At 41.3% G+C, this 10000-nt stretch overlaps 1 protein-coding gene across 1 annotated transcript in view; it reads left to right on the plus strand.

Annotated features, from left to right (window-relative positions):
• Nucleotides 1-10000, plus strand: part of LOC117540198 (transcription factor COE1-A-like) — a 44460-nt gene that overhangs the window by 34218 nt on the left and 242 nt on the right. The window contains exons 12-17 of the mRNA XM_034206752.1: nucleotides 2231-2296; nucleotides 2409-2571; nucleotides 3257-3439; nucleotides 4991-5182; nucleotides 5908-5976; nucleotides 7126-10000. The exon at nucleotides 7126-10000 is cut by the window's right edge and continues 242 nt beyond it. Of these exons, the coding sequence (XP_034062643.1) occupies nucleotides 2231-2296; nucleotides 2409-2571; nucleotides 3257-3439; nucleotides 4991-5182; nucleotides 5908-5975 (672 nt within the window). The 3' untranslated portion in view covers nucleotide 5976; nucleotides 7126-10000. The remainder of the gene's footprint in view (nucleotides 1-2230; nucleotides 2297-2408; nucleotides 2572-3256; nucleotides 3440-4990; nucleotides 5183-5907; nucleotides 5977-7125) is intronic.

The raw sequence follows: 10000 nt of genomic DNA on the forward strand, positions 1-10000 counted from the left end.
CTAGCCAACACGGCACCCAGACCCCACGCAGTATTCTCATCTGTTTGTCATTACTGGTGTCATTTTCTGGTTGCTAACACCACTGTAACACATAATCACTGATGTTCCGCTGTAACGGTGGTGGACTCATCAGAACAGAGTGGGCGAGCTGACCAATCAGAGCACATTGGGCTCACAGAGAGGGGGGGGGGGGGCAGGAGCTCCAACAAGCCGTTTAGGACAGAGAGTGAATACTATACAGAGATGCTGTATGAGAAACCAATGTGATTTTGGAACATTGAACAAAGGAAATCTATTCTAGTAGACCTCAACAATGGAATTATGATCAGTAGACATGGGACCTTTAAGTCCCCAATTCAATGTTTTTGTAGCTGCTATTAGATGTATTTTCATTGTTGCTGTGAGCGATCCTGTTGACAAAAGTCGAGGCCCTCGGGACATCAAAGCCGGATTATTTTAGACTTTTCAATCTTTTCGAGACAAAAATTATGCCCACAGGATGAACACTCGTTCAAATTCATACAAACACAATGCAGCTGGAAGCAATACTCATTTGAATTGAGCAAGAGGTAATCCGACGAACAATGCTTTCTTATTTAAAGACGCAACCTAGGAGAGATTAATTAGGCGATTTGAGTAGCTGTGCGTCTAAATATGAAAAGACGTAAACAGGCAAAGTATTCAAAGTGCATCGATCTCAGCAGTGAGAGGCTTTGAGTGATTTAGTAGCAGAAGCCTGCAGACCTGATAATGATGATGTTACCAGAGGATCATCTTCCCTTCCCGTTTATCAGCTACTGCCTTACTGGAACCGCTCGAACATTTAGGATCAGGTTTCACAGAGTGTGTGCGTGTGTGCGTGGGGGTCTACGTGTGGTCGTGCGTGTGTGTGTGTGTGTGTGTGTGTGTGTGTGTGTGTGTGTGTGTGTGTGTGTGTGTGTGTGTGTGTGTGTGTGTGTGTGTGTGTGGTGTGTGTGTGTGTGTGTGTGTGTGTTTGTGTGTTTGTGTGTGTGTGTGTGTCTTTCAGCTGCTCAGCTCACCAGTCTAATAATCAGAGGTTAACTGAGAGCCAGCCTGGCCATAATAATGTGTAAAAGATTGAATTTAGCACCATAGACAGGCACACTAAAACTGCTGACTGGTTCTGTAACCTCTCATATCATCACACACACACACACACACACACACACACACACACACACACACACACACACACTGATAGAGATGCAGTATGTTCTACCAGGCGCAAATTCAAAGGAGCACACATGCAGTACAGCCAAATATATGTGTGTGTGTGTGTGTGTGTGTGTGTGTGTGTGTGTGTGTGTGTGTGTGTGTGTGTGTGTGTGTGTGTGTGTGTGTGTGTGTGTGTGTGTGTGTCTGTGTGTGTAACAGAGTGTGGGTTAATACTGTGAAGCACAGAGTAATTTTCCCTCTGTCGCCAGGCGGCCTCACGCTGTGGAAACGACAACACATTAACGGTTAAACAAGACACCTTAGACCCTGGGGTGGAGACGGAGAGTGCGGGCGGGTGAGGAAGAGAGGAGAAACAATAAAGAGACTGAGAAATAGAGAGAATTGTAAAAGGTTTAGTGGGTGGGGAAAATGAGAAAGACAATTCCCTATAGGGAGGCAAAGCGGGAAGAAAGGAGTGTTGGAGGAAAAGGTGAAAATGGACCGGGGGAAGATGAAGAGGAGGATATTGAAACTTCACATTTAGCAAGAATGTATCATATTAACGTGAATAAGAATGTGTGACCTCAGAGTCAAATACAGGCTAAAATACTTTTTTTTTTTAAGCCCATTGAATGACTGTCACTCCAAACCTCCTCACAGTGTATCACCGTGGTGAACAGCAATGCACAGCAGAAGAGCCTACAGAGCACTTTGGATTTACTTTGGAGTATATTCTAAATGCCTGTCATTTAGAAACACAGAAATAAGATGCATAAAAGCACTCGACTTGACAGCAGATAATCTACCTTTAAAAGTGTGAGGAGCAATTTGTTTATCATGAATAGATGGTGAAGTGGATGTTGTGTGATGGTGTGTTGGGAGGAGGAAGGAGGGTGAAAGTTTGCACGTGTGTTTTTTGATTGTACGTCTTCTTTTATGTCTTCACATAGATCTAAAAATGTTATTGACTGCTGAATGTTGATGTTTTTCCAAGAAGGCTACATTCCAGATGTTTTCTGCATTTAAACTGGCCTCCTTTTTCTCTCTCCCTCAGGAGGTTATTTTAAAGAGAGCAGCTGACCTGGTAGAAGCCCTTTATGGTTTACCCCATAATAACCAGGTAATGAACACACACACAAACACATCCACAAAGATGCAACAAATAGAATGAGTGTTATCTCAGTCGCTACGTTTGTGGTAATCATTCCTTTGTGCTTTTCCTGCTCCTGAAGGAGATCATCCTGAAGCGTGCGGCGGACATTGCAGAAGCTCTATACAGCGTTCCCCGAGGACACAGCCAGCTCTCCGGCTCCACACACAGCGGCATGATGGGGGTCAACTCCTTCACCGGGCAGCTGTCCGTCAACGTCGCTGAACCCTCACAGGGTAATCAGGGTGAGAACTTAACTCTTAAATGGTTTCTGTATCCTGGGGGATACATTTATTTGACAGGCTGTGTCCATGTGTAAAATTGGTCTAATTACAGTGTAATTACAGTGTAGGTTAATATTGCTGTAATATGGGTGTGATAGGGGTGGAATATTGCTTTTTACATGAGTGTTACATCGGCCTAATAACAGTCTAATATTGGTGTTACATGGGTATTATATGTGTCTAATAACAGTGCAACATGGGTGAAATAATGGTGTCACATATGGTGTAATAACAGAGTAATATGGGTGTAATACGGGTGTAATAATGGTGTAAAATAGGGGTCTATTAATGTGCGATATGGGTGTGATAACACTATGCTATGGGTGTAATGTAGAAAATAGCAATCGATACATTTTCCACCATTTTAAATGCCCATTAAAGGGTTAAAAGTGTTGACAGGATCTGATAACACTTATCTATTCTGTTGTAATGAGAGAGGACTAACAGAAAATGTGTTTGTATGCATGTGTTTTTAAGTAGAAATGTGAAAGAAGCAAACTAAAATTCTGGTGCCAGTGCTTTCCAGATCAAAAAACAGGAACGGATAAATACCAGACCCAGGAAACCACACGAGTAATCTGTGTTTATGCCACTTTACTGTCTAATCACCACACGTTCTTCTTCCTCTCCTTAACTCTTTGTGCAGGTTTTGTGCGCAGCAGCAGTAGTGTGTCTCCTCACGGTTACGTTCCCAGCTCCACGCCTCAGCAGACCAGTTACACTTCTGTCACCAGCTCCATGAACGGCTACACCAACAACACCGGCATGACCAACCTGGGAGGATCGCCCACTTTCCTCAACGGCTCTGCAGCCAACTCGCCTTATGCTAGTAAGTTCACACGTGCATTAACACCTCTTTCGGATACTCAAACTCTCTGTCACAAACTAAACCTGGCGAGAAACAAATGTTTTACAAGCCATTAGCTACTTCACTGTGGTGGAACTTGATCCATACAGTTGTGAAGTTACTTAATATAGAGTACTTTTAGCTGCCACCAAGCTACTTCAGTTTCAGAGCTACCAGTTTAATTACAGATGCTGAACACTGCATACATGCATGCAGATCTTACGTCGTGTACCTACACATGTCTGTGGACAGGAAGTGAAAGTCTCAGATCTGCCGAGAGGAGATTTCCCCATGGGGCTTACTGTCTCTGTGTCTTCAAAAACAATCATCAACTCCATTTTGTCCTCCGTCCATCGCCTCCTTCTTTCCTTCCCTCGCTACCTTTCATCTGACAGCCACACCTCTTTTCTCTCTGTTGGTTAATTGCATCTCTTTTCCATTTTGCAGAAAGCAGAGAAAGAGGGAGAAGAAGGGGGGGGGGGGGGGGTTGATGTGATGTGTTTCTAACTGGTGATGATGCCGGGAAATGAGGATTTCACTTTGGAAGAGAACACTTCAGTGGGACCTTCACGTTTACATGCAAATTATAAACATCTCATTCCTAAACAATGGGCTTCAATATATTGCTGTAACAGCATCCACGTCTTCTGGGAAGCATTTTGGTTGTTTAAATTCATCCCAAATGGTTTTATTTCAGGATCTTGTGCAGGCCAGTCTTGTTCTTCCATACCGAAGTCTGAAAACCATTTTTTTATGGACATGGCAACAGCCCCAAACTGTCTATTTTGTCCACAAATGATTTTCTCCAAAATCCAAAAAGGCATATCTAAAGCTAATTTCTAGACCTGAGTATTGTTGACTACCAATCCCAGTGCCGATATCACCTTACTGTGATACCAAAACTGTTGAAGAAGTATTTCAATCAAAACCTTTGTTCCTTGGTTATTCGACACCTTTCATGTGAATTTACGCATACAAATGCTCCCACCTCTCCTTCCCATCCAAATGATGTTCTTCACTTGTATTCCCAACGAGTCCTGAAATAATTCTCATGCATTTTATTCATTTATATTTTTGTTTGTACCATAAACATGTAATTGAGATATATTTTTTCAAGTTGGTGCACTGAACCTCGCTCGACTTCACCACAGTCTGTTAGAAGTGTGAGAAGAAACATAAAAACAGATACACTTTTGGGAAACGATTGAATGCAGGTATCGTTTGATGGGAAATCTTTCGATACTATTTTGTACTGGTTTATTTGGTTCATACCTTAGGTATCTAGTAGCGATACCCTGCCCTACTAATTTCAATATCTTTGTCATAACATTTAAAAAACATGTATCATGTTGAATGTGATTGATGAAACAATTTAATGGATCATCATGTTCAATCTAACCATAATCTGTCTCTTTCCTTTATTCTCACCCTCATCCTTAATCCACCCTTTTCTTCTTCATCCCACCTCCCTCCTCCTCTCTTTCTCCTTTTTCCTCCCCTCTCCCCTAAAATAAATAATCACCACCCCCCCAGTTGTCCCATCCAGTCCCACTATGGCCTCCTCCACCTCTCTCCCCTCCAACTGCTCCTCCTCTTCTGGCATCTTCTCCTTCTCCCCGGCCAACATGGTGTCGGCGGCCGTTAAGCAGAAGTCGGCTTTCGCTCCAGTGGTCCGGCCCTCCTCTTCCCCCCCGCCCTCCTGCACCAACGGCAACGGGCTCCAAGGTAATTCACCATGACAGCAGCCAATGAGTCAGTGAGAGGATGCTCAGCGGGAGGACTTCCCCGGGAGATTCTCTGAGTCCCTGTTGAGCTTCACATCCCTCCTGCACTTTGGTGATGCTGAAATATCTCAACAACCATTCTTTGGATTGTTCTGACATTTTGGTTAGACAATAATGGTCCCTTAAGGGTGAATCACAATGACTTTGGTGATCCTCTGGCTTTTCCTCACCTTGAGATTCACATGTTTTAGTGAAATGTCTTAACAGCTGATGATTGGATTACCATGAGTTTTACAAATCATTTTGTTTCCCTTCAGGATGAGTTGTAATGACTTTAGTGATCCCTTTCATCTAGCCTATTGAAGCCTGTCCAGTGGGTTGGTTTATGAACAAACACTTGCAAAACTAATGACAATCACATCAGTCTCAGCTGTATTTATTGTTAAGTGACAAATGCTAACGTGCTAGGTGCTACTAGCTTAGCTTATAGAAACATCATACCCTCTTAAGGTGTAACATTAACATTGTTAAATCTCTGATTACAATTTAGACATATGTGTTTCTTGCAAGGACAAATATATCACGTCTGCTTTCTGAACTGCTTAAACTTTTGAATTCATATTTTGTCCTGTCTCTCCCTTTGTCCCTCCTTTTTGATTCCTCTGATCTGCCCTTCCTCTGTTATTTCTCTGCCCCCTATCTTCCTCTCTCTCCTCCCTCTAACAGATCAAACATTTGTGGACTCTAGCAAGTACTCAACAGCCAACTCTCTACAAGGCCTGGCCTTCACCTGAAGTATGTCCCTCTCTTCCTTCAGCTCATGTTGAATAATTGCATTCGCAACTTTTTGTAAACTTACATATTTCAATAAAGTAATGAATATTCGCCTGTTGCACATCTCTTATCTGTCAATGACTAACTCTCCTGATTTCTCACCCCAACCTTTTCTTCCATGTCATACTTTCTTGTCGATCTTGTTTGTCTCCCTCCATCTTCCTTTTGTGTCATCATCTCGTCTTCATCCTCTTTCCCCCTTCACTTTGCCATCTCATACATCTCATCACACAGTACAGATCTGTTGCCTAGTAACTCAACCTTGTCTTCCTATTGGCTGAGGAAAAACTCAGGAAGTTAGATATTTACAGAGACAAAAGAGAAGACATTTGGCACAAGAAATGTATATCTCCAAATCGCAGCCATTGTTTAGCTGTGTGTGCATTTGCGTTTGCTCATGTGTGTGTGTGTGTTTGTGTGTGTGTGTGTGAGAATGAGCCTGTGCGGGGGTGTGGGAACTCAATGCTCAGCCTCAAAGCACAACTGAAATAAACACTCCCCACTTACAGCTATATACACACACTTTCCTCTGTCACACACACTCGGTGATCACACACTGGCAGCTTACTGGGGAGCGATCTACAATGACAGCTGTTCCACTCTCTTGACAGTTTATGCTGGCAGTATACCTGTCTCCTATGGTGTGTGTGGATGTGTGTGTGAGCACCTGAGACAAAAACAAAAAGGGGAAAAAAGATTGTAGATTTTTGTCCGATTCATTATTAAAATATATTAATTCTATGAAGTTTTTTACTCGTGTGTGTGTGTGTGTGACTTTGGGCTGGGCTCTGGCTCTCACATGTTGACACCCATCCCTTGGGTTTTAATACAACGCTCGCCATGATGCAATCTGTCGTGCACACACACAAACATACAGTAAAATACACCAACTGTTCCAACTTATGTGATGTGTCCCGCTCAATTTTACTGATTTATTCTTCTATTGATGTTTAAAATGTCGCTGCAGTCACACAGCTGCACAGCTGGGAAAACATATTGATGTATTTACAAGGGAATGTTTTATGATGAGAAATATTTGGCTGTGTTTTTAAAGTTGTTTTCTCTTCTCCCCCCCCCTTCTCTCTCTCTGTTTCTTTTTCCACCCAACAGCAATCCCGGAATGATCGTCCCACCCATGTAAAGGTGTGAGTGCATGACTGTGTGTGTGTTTGTGTGTATGCGTGTATGCGTGTGTGTTTGTAACCATGCGAGATGAACCAAGCACACTGATCCTGGCGGAGGATTTCTGTGCGAGTCAGACTCCGGTCGGGGATGGAAGCAGCTGTCCCGATCAGAAGGAACAAACCCAACTCAGGCCCTTTCTAACACAAAAACAACTGCAAGAAAAAACAGATGAAGAACAAAACAAACAAAGACTTTTGCAAAGAAAATAAGTTGTTTAGACTTTGTACACCTTGATGCTTTTATAGGAGAACGGCCACGCCTACATTATGACTCTCCACGGACACAGGAAGTGTATTTATTTTGGAGAGAATCACTTCTTCTCTTGAGTGATTTGTTTTCTTTTCGTGCAACAGTTAATGTGTGATAATCCTCTTCTAGCTGTTTCTCACATGAGGGATTTTCTATTTATGAAGTTTGGTCATTGATGAAGGAATATAATGTGAAGAAAACCTGACTTGATGGTGATGATGATGAAGAGACTGAAGGATTCAGGATCAAATCCAGCCGACACAGACAAGCCAAACCAGACACACACTTTCTTCTTTTTTTATGCCAAATCCACACTCACTCTTTCAGCACAAACACAGACAGCGAGTCCTTCCTCAGCATTTCACCTGAAGGATTGAGACGACTGATGCTGCAAGTTTAGCTTTTCAAGAAACCCCCATGTTTGCTTTGAGCTCGCTTGCACTACTGCCTTTTCTAGAAAGAGAAAATCAGTTTTTCAGCCAACAGAGAGAAATACAATTCAGCCACTTAACCAACTAAATAGAAGCGCCCACCATGCGAGGTGTCATAGAGATATTAGATTTGCTAGAGATCTTAGTCAGAATAGATTGGACTGTGAAGAGGCCATAAGAAAGTGCAAACGTTTGTGATAACAGGGTGCCGACTGCATCTTCACTGTTGAGGATTTTACCCAACAACTCTGCCAGAGTCATCCATCAGCGCTGTTTTAAAGTCAGACATCTCCCCGGCACCTTGAGAGGGGGAACATGTCTTAAAGACTGCTGCCATTTTCCCTTTGTTTATTGTGATAGTTGCCTTCTCAAATGTTTGTCTTAATGCATAAATACACATGTGTTTTCTTTCTTTTGGTTTGCTGTGTTTTTTGTATTCTTCAGAACAGCCAATCAGATTGTGTTTTGTTTTGTTACCCCACTTACTGTATCTCGTGTGATTGACGGCTTGAGTGAGAACATTATCCAATGGTGTGTCTTAAATGCTGCGCTGCAAAAAATCTAATCTAAATCTTCAATGAGTCTTAAAATCAAACTTTTTAAAACATCTTCCACTTAGGTTCACTTTATTTAAAATCTGCCCTTCATTTCTTTTCATTTTTTAAGTGCAGCTTTATTTAAAAGTACACCATAGTTCACAATATTCGCATGCCCTTTTACACTTCCTAAGAGGTAAAGATTAAATATGAATTTTCATATTTTGTAATACATATTTTGATATAAACTAAGAAGGACTTTTTTTGCAGTGCAGGACTATACAGCTATGTCTTAAATAACCAGTGTGCAAGTAGGAGAAAAGTATGTATTAATTTGTGGTGAACTCACTGCTTCCTCAGCCCTGCAGTGTGTGTGTGTGGTTCAACAGTCTTAATTCATTTATAATTATGTTAACTTTGCCAAACCCCCTTATTTGAGACATCAATTTCTCATACAGTCTTATCCCACAGCTCCTACATTATTTGTCTTTTCTTGCCATACATACAGTGAAGTGTCAAGTGTTCATCATTTAGGTTGATAACATAATACAAATAAATTGAAAGTACATTTAGATTCTTAACTAGACAGAAAACCTAGCTAGAATCAAGTGCTGTTATAGTAAATCCAAGATATCTGATTAACAGGAAATATGTGTTTCTCCTGTCTGACGGGATCTGGCCTGGAAATTAGTGAATGATAAAAAAAGGGAAGAAAATGTTAATTTAAACCTCAGCCAGACATTAGTAGACTCAGAAGGTAATAATGAAGGTCCGTCATTAAAGCAGTGTGCCGACATGTTGGATGAATTATTAGGGCGTTATCAAGAATTTGATAAAAGACAGAAAACTAATTTAAAAAGGAAAATAAAATCGTTGTGATTTTAGTGAGAACAACTGAAACAGAGAAACCTCACATCCCAGAAGTTGTGCTCCTCTGCCTAAAGATTTGAATGTTATTCAGACATCTTCTCAGTTTTGTCTGTTTTTTTTAGAGCGATACTTCCAATGCTAATTTCAATCAAACTAAAATAAGCCATGGTGTATTTGTTTTAATATTTGTAAGTGAAGGAAGCGGACAATATTTTTCATTTTGTCACCATGTTGTTGTCCTATCATTATTGTTGAGGTTTGCATAATTTAGTTGCATCGTCTAGTTGTAGAGTTGTTAAAAATGTCACTATGATTATCTGTGTTTGTCTTCCATGTGATGGATTTAAGGATAGAGCTGCTCGATGAAGGCCTTCTCCTGTTCGGTCAGGTTTTCTGTCCTCTCTTTGCTCCCTCTGTCCCTTCATTTCCCTCCTCCACCTTGTTTTGATTGTGCTTTTAATACTCTCTATGTTTGCCCTCTTTTTTCCTTTCCCTCACAACATGAGCCACGTATTTATTTGATCTCAAATATGGGTCTGGAGACCACTTTTCTGTTTGTGTCTACATGTGAGATTGCCTGCGACTGTGAGTGTGTGGGTCATCTTTCTTTTCTTTTTCTGAAAGAATATTGTGATGTTTTGAAGCTAAAGGATGTCTTTTTTATAGTACATATATAAATACCTGTACAGGAAAGTACAAAGAGGGTTTGGTTAG

Source organism: Gymnodraco acuticeps, unplaced genomic scaffold (genome assembly GCF_902827175.1).
Source record: "Gymnodraco acuticeps unplaced genomic scaffold, fGymAcu1.1, whole genome shotgun sequence".
NCBI lineage: Eukaryota > Metazoa > Chordata > Actinopteri > Perciformes > Bathydraconidae > Gymnodraco > Gymnodraco acuticeps.